The 19,172-nt window shown below is 56.9% G+C and overlaps 1 protein-coding gene across 5 annotated transcripts in view; it reads right to left on the reverse strand.

The window, feature by feature from the left end:
* Nucleotides 1-15,121, reverse strand: part of CNOT6 (CCR4-NOT transcription complex subunit 6) — a 30,464-nt gene extending 15,343 nt beyond the window's left edge. For 3 of the 5 annotated variants that reach the window (XM_055125730.1, XM_055125729.1, XM_055125733.1), the window contains exons 1-5: nt 14,999-15,121; nt 6,608-6,721; nt 4,037-4,223; nt 2,197-2,282; nt 717-795 (exon numbers count right to left, since the gene is read on the reverse strand). In XM_055125730.1, the coding sequence (XP_054981705.1) occupies nt 717-795; nt 2,197-2,282; nt 4,037-4,223; nt 6,608-6,719 (464 nt within the window). In that variant the 5' untranslated portion in view covers nt 6,720-6,721; nt 14,999-15,121. The remainder of the gene's footprint in view (nt 1-716; nt 796-2,196; nt 2,283-4,036; nt 4,224-6,607; nt 6,722-14,998) is intronic. The other 2 variants (XM_055125732.1, XM_055125731.1) reach the window with 1 other exon arrangement.
* Between the last annotated feature and the right edge of the window lie 4,051 nt (nt 15,122-19,172).

Consider the following 19,172-nt stretch of genomic DNA (forward strand, 5'->3'; position numbering starts at 1 on the left):
CCAAGACAGTTGGGGGTGCCTGCCTTACATGCAGCCCCCCTGGTTCAAATCCCGGCACCCCGGGCAGTCCCCTGAGCACTGGGGGCTGCAAGAGATCGATAATCAGTGCCAGGAATACGCCCCGAGCACCACCAGGGCGCCCCCCCGAAACAAAACAAACAAAAGGGTTTAAAAGAAAACCGCACAAAGGTGATGGGGAGAAAAGTATTTAAAATGAACCCAAATGTGTGCCTAGCCATAACTAATGTAAGAGTAAGGGGGAAAAAGCCGAAAGATGGAATGCAGATATCACAAAGAGAAACGTCTCAATCCCCGTAATCTGCAGAGATCCATGCTCATCAGAAATGAACTGTGACTGAAAAACAAGCGGGACTACCTGCAGAAAAACAGAACAAAACAAGAAACACGCTCCAGATGGTTTCCACAGAAAATACTATCAAACACAGAGAACTAACACCCACTCAGCCTCAGTTAAAAGGGAATCGGGGCCCAAGAGGGCACGGGAGGGAGGGCGCTCGCCCTGCATGCAGCAACCCCCGTTTGATCCGTGGCATTCCATCCCATATGGTCCCCGAGCACTGTCAGGAGTGATCCCCGAGTGCAGAGCCAGGCATAATACCCGAGCACCGCCGGGTGTGGCCCAAACCCGGACCCCCAGCCAAAATCAGAAAAGATCAGGAAACATTTCAAGTTTTATACCAAAAGCCAAAAGTTACCGTTTCAGAGTCAGCCCGGGGTCTGCTGCTGGCCTTGCCCGAGGCCCTCCCAGCTGGCCTGGGCCTGCCCTCGGAAGCCCTGGACACCACCAGGCATCGCCCCCAAAAACAACCAAAAGAGAAAAGCAAAATCAGCAGACAGGAATCAGAGTAAAGAGCTGGAAAGCACAACGGCCCGCGCACAGATGACCAGGGTTTGGTGCCCAGCACCATCTAGGGTCCCCCGCCAATGAAGGTCTTTGGGATCGAGACCCGCTCTACAAGTCTTGGCAACAAAAGTAGGATCTGAAGACAGTAGGGGCAAAAACAGGTAAGTTGGAGCTGCATCAAAACCACAACCTTGCCGCAGAAATCATCTTTCTTCCTGCTGGACAAGCACCTGACCTGGGGAGCCGCTCGCTGTGCTGGTCCACCCCGAGCACCGCCAGGAGAGATCCCTGAGTGCAGAGCCAGGGGGAATCCCTGAGCATCACCGGGTGTGACCAAGAACTAAACTAAAAGAAAGAAAAAGCACTAATGTGCCTCTCTGTTGTTTTTCATACACAGTGTTTCCCTGATGTTTCAGGGAGGGGAGGCTGGAGTGTGGGGGGGGCTCAGGGTAGCTCTGGCTGTGGGGAGGAATCTCTCTCGGAGGGGCCTGGGAATTTTGGTTTGCGAGCCACACCTAGCAGCGTTCAGGGGTGACTCCTGGAGGGGCTCAGGGGACCCTGTAGGGTGCCAGGGAATGAACCGGGCTTGGGTGTGTGAAAGGCAAGCACCTGCCCCACTGTCCTGTTTCTCTGGCCCTTGCCAACACTTGCTGCAATCAGACACATTCAGACTCTGACACAGTAATCAAATTCTCATTGGTGGTCACTGGTGGTTAAGTGTTTTGTTTTTATTTGGGGACGGAGGGGGGGGCCTCGGGGAAGAAGTAGTCAGGGCTGACTCCTGGCTCTGTGCTCTGGGATTACTCCCAGTGGTACTCAAGGACCCGATACAGTGTCAGGGATCAAACTCGGGTCAGCCACAGGCAGGGAAGTGCCTGCCTCCCAGTCCCAGCTCTCTGGCCCACAGTGGGCACTCAGTGCAAAGGCAATCAACACCCCAAAGGGCCTCATGTTGAATTTCCAATCCCCCCCACTTTGTGAGAAGTGACCATTTGGGGGAGAATTGGAGGGTGGGAGGAAGCCATTCCTAGGATGCAGAATTACTCCCAAGAGGAAGCCAGGGAGAGGGAAACGATGGGAAGGAAGAGGGCAGACAAAGTAACGACGGAAAGCAAGAGGGCGGCTGGGCAAAACTGGAGACTGCCAGAACAGGCAGGAAAGCAGGACGAGAGGGGCAGGGGAGAAAGTGGGACAAAAAGAGGCAACATCTACGGCCGCTGCAAGCCCAGCGGGGGAGCCTGAAACCCGGGAAGTCAGCGACTTCCCCCTCAGGGCTCCAGACGCCGCGAGGTACACACAAACCACCAGACACAGACACAGGGAAAGCGTACCTTTCAGGCCTAAGGTCTGCAACTGAATCAGTTTCCCCAGCTCAAAAGGCAGCACTCGTAACAGGTTGTTATTTAAATGGAGTTCCCTGTTGATGCAAAAAAATAAAATAAAGACCCAGAAAGTCAGAAGATTGATGAAGAACCAGGACCCCAGGGAGTGCCATCTCGGGGTTCACTCGGCTCAAGGAACTCTCAGCTCCTGGCAGGGCCACAATCATGGCCAGTTTCCCAGGGCTGGGGATGGGCGCGCGCGCGTGTATCCCATACAGCCCCCGAGCACTCCCAGGAGTGATCCCTGAGCACAGGCAGGTGTGACCCAAAAAGAAAAAAAAAATTAGCTCTAATTGGTTCCTGTTGATCTCCAAATACACCACTCAGGAAAGAAGAGTGAAATAGGAAATAAGTGAATTTATTTGGATTAAATATAGAGTATCACTTAATAATTATGCCTAGAAAAGTAAAAAATGCTTATGAAAAAATAAAACTGCAAAGGTCCTTTATTTTTCTTTTGGTTTTGGGGCCAATACCTAGCAGTTCAAGGCTACTCCAGAATCTGCACTCAGGGATCACTAGAGGGTGCGGGGATCAAATCCAGGTCGGCTGTGGGCAAGCCATGCGCCCGGCCCGCTACCCTCTCCTCTCTTCTGGCCTTTGACGCTCCTTGTTTAGAAGCCTGGAGCTGTGTAGAGGACGCAGGCCACAGAGAGTGCAGTGAGAATTTCCCAAAGGGATTCTGAAAGCTGGACTTGGCTTTCAGATGCCACTCGGGTGGCCTGTAAGGAAAGAAGCCACTCACACCTCCTGCCCCCGCCAAAAAAAACAAAGAACAAAAGCCCCACGGCAGTAACAATGAAACCAGCTTCCACTCAGGGTCTCTCTGGTCTCTGTCTGGGATGGGGCCCAGGGAGGGAACCAGGCAGACCCAGCCCAGGGGAAACCCTCCCCTGGAGAAGGTCACACAGAAACCACACCCGCAGGGACAGCAGGCTCGAAATCTCGGCCCCGACCCTGTGTGACCACCTCCTAATCCGCCCCAACATGGCAGCACCCCCCATTCAAGAATTATTCTTTCCATCATTATTTTTGGGTTTTGAGTCATCACCAGGTATGTTCGGGGCTTACTCCTAGCTCTGTGCTTAGGAAGCACTCTTTGTAGTGCTCAGGGGACCGAATTTGTTGCTAGGGACTGAACCTCAGGTTGTTTCAATGCAAGGCAAGCCTCCTCCCCTCTGTTCTATGGCGCCAGCCCCTCAAGGAATAATTCTAGCTTCGCTCCAGTTCAGGTTTCAGGACTCGGAGGTGGTCGAACCCAAAAGAGCAAAAAGGTCTCCATGGAATTGGCTACAGTTTTCTGGATCCTGACTCTAGTCACCGCAGCACCGGTGGGGGAAAGGGCTTATTGGCATAGGCAGGTGGTAAGTGGGAAAATAACTGGTGTTTTCACTGGGTGACCCCACAAATTTGGTGTCACACAACACCAAGCACAGGTGACCAGCTTGATTTGGCAGGGTGAGGGGAGGGGGCTTGACTCATGCCTGGCGGCCCACGAGGCTGACTCCTGACTCTGGGCTGATGCTCACTCCTGACTGGCTCACGGGACACTACGGGGTGCCCAGCCCCATTCGAGGTCAGTGTTCTCCTCGCCAGACCATCTTGCCAGTCCCACTGATTTTTTTATTTGCTTGACACCATTTTCCAAAAAAAACTGGACAAAAAGGCTACCCCTGGTTTTCTCCGGCCCAGACGCCATTCCAAGACCGAGGAGGTTTCTAACAAGAGGAGGTGTGTGCGCCTGTCGGAGGGGCCCGCTGATAGTCATGGCACTCGGGACTCCTGGTACCTGAGTGAGACTATGTTCCCGAGTTCTGCTGGCAAGCTCCGGATTTTATTTGAGGACAGGTCCAGGTATGCCAGATTGTGCAGCTTGCAGATGTCCGACGGGATGCGGGACAGAAAATTGTCGCTCAGATGCAGAGCGGTCAAATGAGTCAGAGACCACAGCGAGGAGCTTAGGCTTCGGACTTTTCCTAGGAGAGAAACAGAACAAGGACAAGTGAGGGCCAGAGCTGCAGCCCAGCAGGGAGGGGGCTGGCCTTCCACCTGGCTGACAGGATCTAATCCCCGGCACTCCACAGGGTCTCTGAGCCTGCCAAGAGTGACCCCTGAGAGCACAGTCAGAAGGAAGTCGTGAGCAACTTGTGACCCCCAAGCCCAAATAATTAAAAGTGGAACTACACAATTAGGGAGCAGCCAAAGACCAAAGGCAATAGAACTGGAGAGTTGGCCCAAAAAACTACGGAAGATCTGAGGTGTCTGAAGGGGAGGCACCTTTAAGACCCTGATGGAGGAGAGAGCATAATCTGGTGCTGGGGGGGATACTGGAATGACGCAGGCCTGAAACCATCATCAGCACTAGAAGCTACCACAAGAGAAAAAACTGTTCTGGGTACTGATATGCTCAGTATGGACCTTTACAAAAATACCAGGACTGGAGTACAGCGGGCAGGACGTTTGCCTTGCCCGGGTCCGACCCAGGTTCACTTCCGGCCTCTAGATGGTCCCCTGAGCCCACTAGGTGTGATCCCTAAGTGTAGAGCCAGAAGTGAGCCCTAAAGACAGACAGGTGTGGCCCCCCACACCACCCAAAAAATCCAATGAGTGCCTGGCTAACGGGTCCATCCACAGTACTATATGGAGTCTGCCAAACCCCTTCAGAAGTGACCCCGAGCACAGAATCAGGAGTATGTCCTGAGCACGCCCCAAAACAAATCAAAATCCACCAAGATTTTGTGTTTCTGAAGTCACTCGGGCTGAAAAGCAAATTAAGAAAATGAGGTGATGCAGACAGGTGGGTTAGGGGAGCCCCCACCCCTACCCCCCCACATGACGGCAATGAAATTTCTGGAAGTAATAAAGCCACTAGTCCTAAGTCTGACCCACCTTGTGGATACAAAAAAACAAGACCCTGAGGAGACTGGACCCCTCCCTACAGAAAGAACCTGAAGGAAATTACTGGAGGACCCTCCATTCCTTCCTCTAATCCATTAACGCCCAGCTAGCCAGACCAGAGAAGGATGGACACCCCCCCTCCAGCAGGAACAAAGGCCAAGAAAAGGAGTCTCAGAGGCCACACCCAATTCTACCCACCTAGCAAGGGACTCTTACCTAGGCAGAAGCCCCACGTGGGGGCAGGTTGGAGACACCCTGTAAAAGCCGCCTTGAACAAAGGAAGGGCGCACACGTGCTGCCCAAGCCCATGTGCTGCTGGCGCCCACGTGGCCAAACACGTGTCCCCCGCATCTCCCCTCTTTTCTAAGTTGCGGGAATTTATTTTAAATAACCTACAGTTGATTAAAAGGAAATTCATGATAAAAACAGAAGATACTTGGCATCTCCCCTCTTGAGGTGTGTGCTTTCATGCTTTCATGTCTAACGCTGGGATACAGGGGGCTCTCCCCATCCCTGGGTACTCTCTTGAGCACGTTACTCTCCACTTTCTCCCATTTTCTCTTCCTCCTTCCCTCCAAAACCTCCAAATAAAATCTGTTCTACTTCACTGCTTGTCTACTCCAGAAATTCTTTTCTTCAAGGCGAGACAAGAACCCAGTAACCCTGGGTCCTGGGTGGCAGAGGCGGATGGGAAGAAAGTGACCGTCTCTCCTCCCCACTTTGCATAAGCCACCCGTGGGGCCCACCGACATACAGCAGGGAGGATGCTTGACTTGCACACCACTGACCCAGGGTTCCATCCCCGGCCCGCCACATGGTCCCTTAAGCACCTCCAGGAGTGGCTCCTGAGTGCAGAGCCAGGAGTAAAACCTGGGCACTGATGGGTGAGACCCAAGAACCAAAAAGAGAAGGGAAGGAGAGGGGAGGGGAAGGGGAAGAGAGGGGAAGGGAAAAGGAGGGAGGAGAAGGGAAGCAAGGGGGGGGGAGGGGAGGGGAGGGGGAAGAGAGGGGAAGAGAAGGAAGAGAAACAAATCTCTCCCAGCTTACACCAAATTCCCTCCCCACAGGGAAAGTGGCTGTTTGTCATGCAAAAACAGGGACTGACTTGCTGAGAGAATTCCATCATCAGAACCAAGCACTGGGTCAATCATGGGCTAGAACCTTCATTTTCTTTCTGGGTCTGTGATTTGCCAAGACTTTCAGACCCAGGGCCAGGGTGAGAGTCCTGCGGGCACAGCGCTTGGCGTGCACACAGCTGGCCAGGTGGGTGCGGACCCCGCCAGGAGAGACTCCCGAGTGCACAGCCAGGTGCTGCACCAAGAAACTTGAAACAAAACCCAAACAACAAACTCTGGCACTGGAGGCGGAACGCCAGAGTCTGAGGTCTGTCCCCCAGCACCCGACACCCCCAGCCCCCACCCGCCAGCCCCCAGGCCACCAAACGCCACCCACAAAGCCTCACCACTGATCTCCAGCTCGGCCCACTGTGTCTTCTTCCCACTGGCTGCTTCCTCAGAGGACATAATTGTGTACATTCTCCGGGGGTCGGGGGGGTCGTGCTTCTCTTTGGGCATGCCTGTGGAAGCAAGGGGAGGGGCCCGTTAGGGTTCGAGATCAACCAAACCACGGCACTGCCTGGATCCCCACAGGGACACCCCATGGCCAGGGAAGACAGCAGGTCAGGGCGTCTGCTGCACACAGCTGACCTGGTTCCGCCTGGCACCCCCCAGGCTCTCCCAACAGCTCCAGACGCTCCTCCTCGGCACGGGAGCAACCCCCAACACCCAGGGGAAGCTCCAGCCACCTGCCCCCGCTCCCTGCCCGCCTTGACACCCATAGTTTAGTGTCCAAATACCATTTTCTAGGAAAAAGAACTACGCACTCCTTGGAGAAAAACAAAGGTATTCAGCTCCAGGAAAGAAAAAGGCCGAGAGGGAGGGACAGGAGAGTGGGGAAGGCACTTGCCTCGCATGTGGCCAGTCTGGGTTCAATCCCGGGCACCACATATGATCCCCAGATCATACGTGCAGAATCAGGAGCAACCCTGAGCACAGCAGCCTGAGCCAAGACACTATTCACAGACTAATGTCCCCTCAAGCCCCTGCCCCCTCATTCAGGAACCTTGACTTATCTAATTTTGCTTTGGGGTCACACCCAGCGACGCTCAGGGTTTACTCCTGGCTCTGTACTCAGGGGTCCCTCCCGGTGGTGCTTGGGGACTAGACGGGAGCCGGGATCAAGCCCTGGTTGACCGTGTGCAGGGCAGACGCCCCGCCTGCTGCACTCTCTCTCCGGCCCTGGAACTCTGGATCTTGCCGGGGTCACTCTCCGCATAGGGTGCCAGTGCAGCAGAAGCAAGGCAACGGATCTGCAAAATCACCCAACGCACAGCAACGGAAACACTCTGAGCAGGACCCAACCAAGTGCTTCACGCACGGGCCAGAGGAACAAGCCAGCAGACAGGATGCCGACCCTGCACACAGCCCCTCCACCTCAGTCCCTCCACTGTGCAGGGCCAGGATGATCCCTGAGCACAGAGCACAGGAGTAACCCAAAGCCAAAATAGGAGTCAGACAGCTAAGGCTTGCGGCTCAGCGGGGAACACACGCTTTGCAAGCCTAAGGCCCTGGGTACAGCCCCCGCCACACTACAACGACACATGGACTAAGTGTACTCCATTTAGTACAAAATGTCATACACCTGATGGTACATCTGTCGCCGGAACTGAGCCAACTTTTCAGTTAACTTTGAGAAATACTGCCAGAGACGCAGCTGGCCAGATGCAGAGGATCAAACTTCTGGTATGATGACAGAAGACCCAGGCTCTTCAACAAATTAATGACATGAAAAAAGAAAAGTGGAACAGGTTGAAGCGACAGTACAGTGGGGAGGGCGTCTGTCTTGCATGCAGTTTGACCCAGGTTCGATCCCCAGCATCCCAACAGGGTCCCCTGAGCCCACAAGATATGATTCCTGAGTGCGGAGCCAGGAGGAACTCTTGAACACTGCTGGATGTAATGCAAAAACAAAAACAAACAAACAAACAAAAAAAGACAGGAGAGATTGAAGCAACAGGACATCAGAGGTGACGTTTGCTTTGCATGTGGCTGACCCAGGTTCGATCCCCAGCATCCCACGGGGTCCCCCCTGAGCACCTCCAGGAGTGATTCCTGAGCACAGAGCTAGGAGTAACCCCTGAACATCTTCTGAGCCCTAAAACAAATAAAAACCAAAAAAGGAGAGGAAAAACTGATGCAAAGGACTTCTGAGGCACAGCAGCCAGAGAACCCCCCGGGGGCCGGAGATGGCACTCGCCCCCATGTGCCACCACTCCCACACCAGGCCAGGGAGTCAGCTCCGACAGCACCAGGGACGCCCCGAAATACGCAACACACCCCAGGAAGTCAAGGGAACAGTCCCACACAGTCCCCGTGCCCAGTGCAACTGGCGCCCAGCCCAACACCTCAGGTTGCCGCACACATGCCCTGGCCTCAGCTCTGCCACTCTGGGCCACGCGGCCTCTGCCATCCTCTCACCAACACCCCCACCCCCGCCTGTCCCCTGCCCCAAGCTGGCACTCTGCTCTGTGTCGCTCTGGGCTCAGGAAGCCCTGAGATGGAACCTCAGGGGACGGTCCCACTTCCCTGTGGCTCTGCCCCCACACTCCCATCACCCCTCAGGCAGATCTCCCGCTCCCCCACACAGAGTGAGGCACTGAGCTGGCACTACGGCTTCCTAGCCTCCATCCTCTTCACTTCACTTCTGAGGCGGGGCGGAGGGGGGGTTGTCCCATACCCAGAGCTGCTCAGGGGTCACTCCTGGGCCTTCACTGCTGTCCCCGTGAGCTGCCACAGACCTGCCATTAGACACAGGCTGGGTGTTTGTGGGGCACAGGGAGGGGCGGGGGGGAGGCTGGGGTTCGAACCCAGGTCAGCCGCATGCAAGGCGAGCACCCTCCCAGATGGACTGTGGCTCCGGCCCGGCGGGGTGATGCCGACAGGCCCAGTGCCCACGGCCAGGCCAGGGAGGGAGGGGTGCGGCTGCCGGTCTCGGCGCCTCTGCCCCGGCGCCCTCCAGCCCCTCACCCAGGCACTGTGTCTGACGGCGCCTCCCACTGGCCAGTCCCAGTCACACCTGTCACGGCCGAGCCCGCTGGCCCGCTCGGAAGGCCCATTCCGTGCTAGAGACAGTCCCAGGAAGGCGCTGGCCTCGCACGCGGCCTCCCTGGACTCCACCCCCGGGGAGCCCACAGAACTCCAAGCAGAGGCAGGGCTGGCCCTGAGCACTGACAGATGGTAGCCCAAACAACAATTCCCCCCCACACACAAAGAAACAAAACAGAGTCCCCCCCCACCCCAGCTCTGCAGAACCCTGTATGGCGTTGGTGAGAACCCTGACCTCACAAACCGGGATTTTTTTTTTGCTTTAATGTGTCACTCATCATCTTTAATATTGGTGCCCAGAGCTTAGATTTGGAATGCTCTTATCCGCAGAGCCTGGCAGAGCCAGAGGACTTAAAGGAAGTCACGGGGGAGGGGGCCAGAGCCATAGCACGGGGGAGAGCGTGAGCCTGGCATGCAGCTGACCCAGGTTCAATTCCCAGCATCCCGTATGGTCCCCTGGGTACTGCCCGGAGTCACTCCTGAGTGCAGAGACAGGAGTAACCCCTGAGAATCACAGGGTACAAAAAAACCCTTCCAGTCATAAGGGATAAATATGACAACTGCTCAGAACCTGTACTGCAAGAGGGGGTATCTGCCATACAGGGGGAGGGCGGGTGGGGCACGGCGGGCGGGAGGGAGCCTGGGGACACTGGTGGTGGAACCGTACACTGGAGACAGGTGTTGCAACACTGCACGACTGAAACCCAATCATGAACAACTCTGCAGCTGTGTTGGTGAGTCAATTAAAAAATAAATTAAAATAAATTAAAAAAAACAAACTTGTAATCACAGCTTGAGCAGGTCCAGAGGGGAAGGCCTTGCGTGTGGCAAACCGAGGCTCAAACCCAGGCACTGCACAAGGTCCCCAAGGCCTGCCCACAAGGAACTCCAAGCACAGATGCGGAGGACGCTGGGTATACCCTCGAAACCAGAACCCAGTCACGGACTAGAGAGAATCCTGCCCTCCCCGCAAAACCCAGATCAGGCTTACAGACCGCTGCAACAACCACACCCACAATTTTGGACCAAGCCCAGTCCCCCCAGCCCCCCTCCCCGGGTCTCAGGCCTCTGGAGGCTCGGGGGTCGGCAGGGCAGGCAGGACCCCGAAGCTCGGGAGTGCCCCCCGTCCAGGGCCCGTCCTCGGGTCAGCCCAGACCAGCTCTGAACAGCAGGAACTTTCCTGCACTCGCTTGTGGGGTTCATTGTTTCCAAGGCTTTCGACTTCCTCCCAAACATCCTGACATTCTCTGAAGCCAGCCGCATCCCGGCCCCAAGGAAACACCAGGAAGACGAGAACCCCCAACTCCGAGGAAGGCAGGCTTGCCCCACGGGAAACACTGCAGCGGGGCCAGAGCACTCGCCTGGCACACGGTCAACCTGGGTCAAGCCCTGGCGCTGTGTAGGGTCCCCCGGCCCTGTCAGGATGATCCCTGAGCACAGACGCAGGACTGAGTCCTAAGCACTGCCGGGTCTGGCCCAGGAACAGACCCGCTGTGGTCTGATCTCCCCCCCCACCCCATCCTCTGGCTTTCCTGCTGGGATAGTTCAGCTTCCTCTGCTCCAAGAGAAACACATCAACTTCACTACCTTCCTTTTCAGCTTCTCCATTTGCTCTTGCAAAGTCTAGGCTCTCAGCACCAGAGCGATATAGGAGGGCGGGAACATGCTTGCTGGCATGCAGCCAACCCGGGTTCAATCCCCAGCCCCCGATGTCGTCCCCAAGCCTAACAGGAGTGATCCCTGAGTTTTCTGGGCCACGAGGTGTGGCCCAGAAACCAACCACACAAACCCACAGGCCCCGCTGGCCCTCCTGAGGGCCCGAACCTCCCCCAGAGGACCTGGGTCCACCCCAACACTGGGCCCTTCTGTGCTCCGCACCCCAGCCGCCGCCAACTCTTCACCATCGCACCTGCCGATGAGTCGTGTCTCCGGACGGGGCAGGGGACCCCCAAGAGGGCAGATACTGTTACTTGAATTTTCTGGCCCTACCTCTGTCCTGCTTCTGCCTTCCCCTGGCCTGGTGACTGTCCCTAAGCAGGAGATGCGGGAGAGGAAGCTCCAGGGCAGAGGGCCTGGTGGACAGGCCATCTCACAGGGGCCACGCTGGACCAAAGCCATCCTCTCTCCCCAGTTACCGGAGTCAGTACTGAGACCTGGGATTTACGGTGGGTGGACACAGAAGTGGCCCTTTAATTTATCCAGCACGCCTTTTTGTGATTTGGGGGCCATGCCCAGCCAATGCTCGAGGAGTCCCTATCGGGGGTCCCTATACGGTGCTGGGGTCTCCAGCATCTTTTTAAGTCCACCTTCAGTCTTTTCTCTTAATCACGTCTGGGCTTAAAACGGACACTTCTGGGGCCAGAGAGAAGACAGTGGGGAAGGTGTTTGCCTTGCACACAGCTGACCTGGGTTCAATCCCGGCACCCCCTTAGGGTCCTCTGAGTCCCCCAGACGTGATCCCTGAGTGCAGCCAGGGGCGCCACCCACGCCCCATCCGCCCTGCAGAAAGTTTCTGCGCCTTTCCCAAGTGACCAGTGCCTTCAAAGCAGAGCTGACCAGGGCCTTCTCAGAGCTGTCCAAGAATGCCTCAGGTGGGTCCAGAGCCACAGAACAGCACGTAGGGGCACCTGCCTGCACGCGGCTAACCCAAGGTTCGATCCCCGCACTGCACAGGGTCCCGAGACTGACCAGGCGTGATCCATAAGCTCAGAACCAGGAGGGGCCCTAATTTGGGGGGGTCTGGATGTGAACCAAATATTAGAAATTAGAAAAGCAAGCAGAGCTGACCCGTGCCCACAGCATGTGGGGAGCGCTGACAAAGTCCTCTCCAGATCAATGTCCTCTTCTCATGCGCCCAGAGAAAAAGCAAATTCTTACTGCCGGCCTAATGGCTGATTCCAGAATCCCCTGCACACGAGGAATTCTTGCATTTGGGACTCACTCCTGGTGCTCAGGGGAGCAAATGGGGTAGCGGAAATCGAACCCTGTCGGCCACCTACAAGGTAGGTGCCCTCCCCACTGTACTGTGGCTCCAGTACCATGAGGCATTCCTGATTGGCTCCCTGCCCCCACCCCCCAGCCCCCGAGTAGAGCAGTGTGCCAAGGCAGCAAACATTCCTTTAACTTCTTTTTTTTTGGGGGGGGGGTCACACCTGGCAATGCGCAGGAATTACTCCCCGTGGTGCTCTGGGGACGGTATGGGATGCTGGGAATCAAACCCAGGTCGGCCGCCTGCAAGGCAAACACCCTGCCTGCTGTACTATTGCTCCAGCTCCTCTAATTTCTTTTTCTTCTTCGTGTCTTTTTTTTTTTGGCTTTCGGGCCATCCCCTGGGGGTGCTCCAGGCATACTCCTGGCTATGCACTCAGGACTCACTCCTGGCGGGTCTCAAGATCATCAGTGGGATGCCAGAGATCGAAACAGGTTGCCTGCATGGAAGACTAGCGTCCTCCCCACTAAGCTCGTGCTCTGGCCCCACAAACGTTTCTGAACTACCTGGACAGCAGGCAAAGTGCTCCCACCGTCTAGCAGGAGTCAGGAGCCAGCTGCCAGACCCAGGGGAGAGTCTGAAACAGCCCCCATCACTGCAGCTCTCAGTACCAACAGACCCAACAGTGCCCCTTCTTGACATCTATCCCCCAAACGCCGAAAGCTGCATTCTCAGGACACATGCACACCTATACTCACCACCACAACGGCCAAGACATGGAAACAGGCAAAATTCCAACTACAGGTGAAGTGATCGAGAAAGCGGATCACAGTAAGAGACACACAATGAAATACTATGCAGCTGAAAGAAAGTGCAAATTCACAGAGCCAGAGCGATAGTTCAGCGGGGACAGCGTTTGTCTTGCCCTTGGCAAACCCAGTTTCAAACTCCAGCATCCCATATGGTCCCCTGAGCCTGCCAGGAGTGATCCCTGAGCAGAGCAAAGGGGTCAGTCCTGAGCACTGCTGAGGGTGTCCCCCCCACAAAATGGAAGAGCAAAATCACGCAATTCATAGCAACACGGAACTAGAAGGTATCATGCTGAGAGAAGTCAGGGGGAAAGGGCAGAGACAGAGTGACCGCTCGGTGGAGAGCGGCAGTACAGCACTTGCCTTGCACACAGACCCAGGTTCAATGCCCAGCATCCCGTAAGGTCCCCAGAGCACCGCCAGAAACGACTCCTGAGTGCAGAGCCAGGAGTAACCCCTGAGCATCAGCAGGTGTGGCCCCCGAACAAAAATAAATAAAAATTTTTTAAAAAGAATGATCTCTCTTATCTGTGGGACTTAAAGATACACAGCCAGGTAACAACAAGGGGCCAAAGGCAACACACAGGAAAAGTGACCCACATAAGTGGGTTGAGAGGGAGTGAGAGGTGCTGGGGTCCTTGGGAGAGGGAGGTGAGGACACTGGTGCCAGGCGTAGTTGTTGGAATTATGTGCATGGGTAACCATTATTCACAATACTGTAAACTACAGGGTCTTACATTTAAAAAAATGAAATAAAATCAGGGCCAGAGCAATAGTAGAGACGACGCTTACCTCGCATGCCTAGGGCCCAGCTTTGATTCTCAGCATCCCACAGGGTCCCCAGAGCCGGGCCAGGAGTTAATTCCTGAGTGCAGAGTCAGGAGTAACCCCTGAGCATTGCCTGGCATGGCCCCCAAAACAAAACAAATGAAAACTGTGCGTGTAGGTGGCTACCAAGATCACAAACGCCAGAGGACAGGTATTCACAGACTGTGCCCTTAGTCTCACGCCCCTGAGTCTAATAACTGAGTGCCAGGAAGACGGAGCGGGCTCAAAGGGCTGGAGTGGGGGGCTCGTGTGCTGTGTGTCCAGGAGCCACTCAGGGAAGTGCGTGGGCCTCCTGCACCACCCTGAGCTCCTCTGGATGTGGATGGGCTGCAGGATGCCACGGAGACGCTGGGATCGTGTCCTTCTCAGCACTGTCGCTGTCCCGCTCACCTCCAGCCTTCTCGCTCGGCGGGAGTGTCGACCTTGCACCCGCCAGCCCAGGCGGGTCCTTGGCATCCCACCTGCTTCCCCGGCTGCCAGGACTGACCCTGAGCACTGCCAGGTGTGGCCCAAAGACAAAAAGAGGGGAACGAATCCAACGAGCCGCAGTGACTCCCTGGGTCCTGCTCCCAGGGGCCCTGGGTGAGTCACCTGACTGCTGGCCCCCGGCCCGCAGGGGCTATCCTGAGGCTGTTTCGGGGGAGAGCACTGCGCGGGACCGGGCGGACAGCGGGACCGGGCGGACAGCGGGCAGGACAGCTCTGCCTCGCGCGCTCCTGCTGTCTCCTGCCCCGCGCTCGTGGGGTCCCCGAGCACTGCCAGACGCGCCCCCCGAACACAAACAACAACCCAGAAAGCAAGCGCCGGTCTAAGCGCGGCGAGGACTCCGGGGCTGGGGCCCCTCCGCAAGTGCTTCCACTCGGACACGCACCAGACGCCCCCGAACCCGCCCCCGAGCCGAGCCTCAGGGCCACGGGCGCTCGCCCGCCCCAAACTGAGCGCCCGGCGCGGAACGACCCCGAGCCAGCACTGCCCGCCGCCCCCGGGCGAACCCCCGGCCCCGGGCGCGGGCTAGGGCCACGGCGCCCACCCGCCCCGCCGGGTCTGGGGGCTCGGGCGGCTGCTCGCCCCGGGAGCGGGGGGGCGGGGCCGCCCGGGACGCGCCGCGGGACGCGCAGCCTCACCTGTCGCGGGGCGCCGCCCGCCGCCGCCTGCCGGAGGGTGCCGCGGGCCCCGGCCCGAGCGCGCACCATGCCCGTCGCCGCCGCCGCCGCCGCCGCTCCGCGGGCCCCGCGCGGGCGCCGCCGTCTCGGCCGCCGCTACGCCCGCGCCTCGGCCGCGCCCTCCGCGCCGCGCCCCCCGCCGCCGCGCCGCCGCCGCCGCCGCCACCTCCGCCGCCGCCGCCGCCGCCTCCGCGCCCCCCTCGCGTTCATTGAAAGCAAACAAGCATCATGGCGGCGGCCGCCGTCTCCCCCGCCCGCGCGCCTCCCCCGGCGGCCGCCGCCGCTCCTTCAGCCCGGCCGCCCATTGGCCGACGCGGCCCGGCTCGACCACTCGGCGAGCTCCGGGGGCGGGACCTTGCGGCCCCGCCCCGCTCGCATAGGCCCGCCCCCTCCTCCTCAGCCCCGCTCGCGCAGGCCCCGCCCCCTTCCCCCCAGCCTGCCTGACTCCCCAGTCACACGGGACACACTCCCTTATGCCCACCGTGCAGGCCACGCCCCTTCCCCTGAGCCCCACTGCCCAGGCCCCGCCCCCGTCCCGCAGGTCCAACCCCCAGCGAGGTGGCCCCGCCCCCTCCAGTCCTCCCGCCCGGCGGCTTCTCTGGGCTCGCACAGCACCGAGTCGGCCCCGCCCCCCGACACGCAGGCTCCGCCCCCTCCTGTCCTCCCGCCCCGCGCCGAGTCTGGGCTCGTAGAGCACCGAGTCGGCCCCGCCCCCCGACGCGAAGGCCCCGCCCCCTCCAGTACTTCTGCCCCTTGGCTTCTCTCAGTCACAGAGCACCGAGTCGGCCCCACCCACTGGCGCGTAGGCTCCGCCCCCTCCGGTCCTCCCGCCCCGGCAGGTTCTCTGGCCCCGCCCCCGACGCGCCGGCCCCGCCCCTCGCCGTCAAGCCCTGCTGTCAGTCCCGGCCCTGTGTTCCCTCTGCTTAGGGCTTGGCTGCTCGCTCCTTGCTCCGTTCTTTCTCATGCTTCTTTCACCGGCCGTCTGGTTCCGGTTCTGGCTCGTGGCGGAGGGGGAGCTTATTTTTGATTTGGTCCCCGGGTTGCTCACTTTTGTCCCTGGTCTCTGCAGGGGGACTCCCTCCTACTTGTGGCTTCTTGTCAATCACGCGCCGGCACTACCCTTTCTCTGCCCGGGGAGCTGCACCCGCTCCCAGTTTTGACCTTCATTGCCACTGCGCGAGTGTGTTCCCGCCTCAGGGCCACGGGGAAAATTCACAAGTGGCCCGGTGCCGGTCCTGTGGTCGTTGGACCCCTTACGTAAGCCTGGGAATTGGTGGGACCCAATTTCCACTGCGTTCCAGGACCCTGATGTCCAGGTGTCGAGTAGAAACTGGTCACTCTGAGCCCACCCATTTCAATTCCTGCCCCTAGGTCTCTGCATCAGCAGGACGATCCCTGGGCATAGAACCAGGAGCAAGCCCTGAGCACGACCGGCCTCTCCCCTACCACCAGGTGTAGCCACAAAAAAATTATATATATCAGACACTCAGTAGAATCTCAGAACTGGGGCCAGAGTGGTGGTACAGCCGGGAGGGCAGTTGCCTTGCACGCGGCGACCTAGGTTCCATCCCCAGCATCCCATATGGCAGCCCTAGCACTGCCAGAAGGAATTCCTGAGTGCAGAGCCAGGACTTAATACCTGAGCATCACCGGGTATAACCCAAAAAGGAAAAGAAAAAAAAAGAATCCCAGAACTGCGCAGATCGCTGCAGAGATGCCTCTGGACTTTGCACCAGGCAGCTTTTGCCTGGCTACTCCAGACGGAGCAGGTGCTGTCCCTCCACCTGGCCCCTAGGAAGCCCCGGGGCCACCGGCTTCCAGAAACCAATGAGAAGCCCAGGTATGGGGGAGCAGTAATGCCAACGCCAGGCCTCACGGGGTAGGGGATGAGCTGGTCCCTCTCTTCCCCCCGCCGCTATGGGGCCCTGAGATGACGCCCACAAACTGCCTCCAGCTACTACTTAAGCTCCTTAACGGCCACGATCCAGAGACACACAAAAGAATCTCGGAACCAAGCAGTTCACTGCAGAGATCTCTCCAAACCCTGTAGCAGTGTAGCACTGTCGATTTGCTCGAGCGGGCACCAGGAACGTCTCCATTGTGAGACTTGTTACTGCTTTTGGCATATCAAATACGCCATGGGTAGCTTGCCAGGCTCTGCTGTGCAGGCGGGATACTCTGAGTAGCTTGCCGGGCTCTCTGTGAGGGATGGGGGAATTGAACCCAGGTTGGCCGCGTGCAAGGCAAACACCCTCCCTGCTGTGCTATCACTCCAGTTCTCCCCCAAACCCTAATTATCTAAAATTTTAGAATTCCAGGAACATGTGGCCACACGCGCTTATGCTATGTATAGCAAGCAATACAAAATAAATTGTCTAGCATCACCTTTTCATCAGGTCTGAGTGGTGGCAGGAAGATCCCAAATAATAATGGTGGGACTTGGTGTCGAAATATTGAATGTAATCAAAGTAGAACGAGAGTATGATGGAAATTGTCTGACACACAGGCAGGGGAAGGGCTGGGATGGGGGGAGATACTGGGAATTTAGGTGGTGCACTGGTGGAGGGATAGGGGTTTGGTCATTGTATGACAAACCAAACATGAAAGCTTTGTAACTATCTCATGGTGATTCAATAAAAATAATAATAATTTTTAAATTATATGCATTTAGGAGACATGCTACTGGGGACCGACTCTTGCCCCGAATGCAGTCGGCCCCATTCAATCCCTAACATGACATTCTCCCACACCCTGGTGGCAGTGACCCCTGGGCACACTCAGGAGAAAGCCCTGAGCACCACAGGTATGACTTCCAAACTAACCCCCACAAATAATTAAGTTGGGGTCGGATATACAGAGCAGGGGGTAAGGTGCTTGCCTTAACCCCACCAACCCTAGTTCAATTCCTTATATAGGGCTCCCTGAGCACTGCCAGGGTCACTCCTGAGCAAAGAGGCAGTTATAGCCCTGAGCAGAGTTGGGTGTGACCCCAAAACGAAGTCAAATGCAATTTAAGCCCAATTTCTTTCTTGTTTTTTTGGGCCACACACGGCCCTCATGTCCCTCCCCTGCACTGCATGCCCCTCCCCATGGCCTCTTCCACACTTCCATCTGGTTCTGTTGCCCCTGTGAAAAGTGCTCATGGGGGCCAGAGTGACAGTGCGGTAGGCAGGTATTTGCCTTGCACACGGCTAGCCCAGGTTCAACCCCCAAGTCCCTCCCTGAACACAGAGCCAGGAGTAAACTGAGCACTCTCGTGGATGGCCCCCAAGCAAACTAAAATCAGCATGCATATAGGCACTGCAGTAAAATAAATCTTTATGGATTTATTTTTTGTTTTGGGGTCACACCAGTGATGCTCAGGGTTGGCTCCTGGCTCTGCACACAGAACTCACTGCTGGCAGTGTTCGGGGGAACCGTATGAGATGCCAGGGATTGAGTTAAGGCACATGCCCTGCACATAGATGAACCCAATTTGATTTCAGTTTATCCCACACGGTTCCCTGAATCCCGCCAGGAGTAAGCCCTGAGCACAGAACCAGGAGTCAGCCCTGAGTACCATAGGGCGTGGTCCAGAGACAAAAGTTCCAAATGATTCTTTTTATTAAAAATACATAATATCATGGGGACTGGAGCGATAGCACAGCGGGTAGGGCGTTTGCCTTGCATGCGGCCAACCTGGGTTCGTATCCCAGCATCCCATATGGTCCCCTGAGCACCGCCAGGAGTAATTCCTGAGTGTAGAACCAGGAGTAACCCCTGTGCAGAGCCAGGTGTGACCTAAAAAGCAAAAAAAAAAAAAATGCAATCCATTTGGGTTGTATCTTAAAAATACATAATATCAGGGCTGGAGTGATCATACAGCGTTGCCTGGCACAGCAGCTGGCCCAAGTTCGATTCCTGGGTCGGATCTGGCATCCCATATGGCTCCATGCACCCTGCCAGGACTGCAGAGCCAGGAGTCACCCCTGACTATCACAGGGTGTGGCCCCAAAACCAAAATTTACTTAAAAAATAAAATGCATAATATAAATGATATATTTAAATGACATCTTTTATCCGTACCATACGGTAACCAGTCAACATCAGTATAGCAAGCACATGTAAGCACTGTAGCACTGAGCACCGTCAACCT

The sequence above is a fragment of the Sorex araneus genome, chromosome 2 (genome assembly GCF_027595985.1).
Source record: "Sorex araneus isolate mSorAra2 chromosome 2, mSorAra2.pri, whole genome shotgun sequence".
NCBI classification, from domain to species: Eukaryota; Metazoa; Chordata; class Mammalia; order Eulipotyphla; family Soricidae; genus Sorex; species Sorex araneus.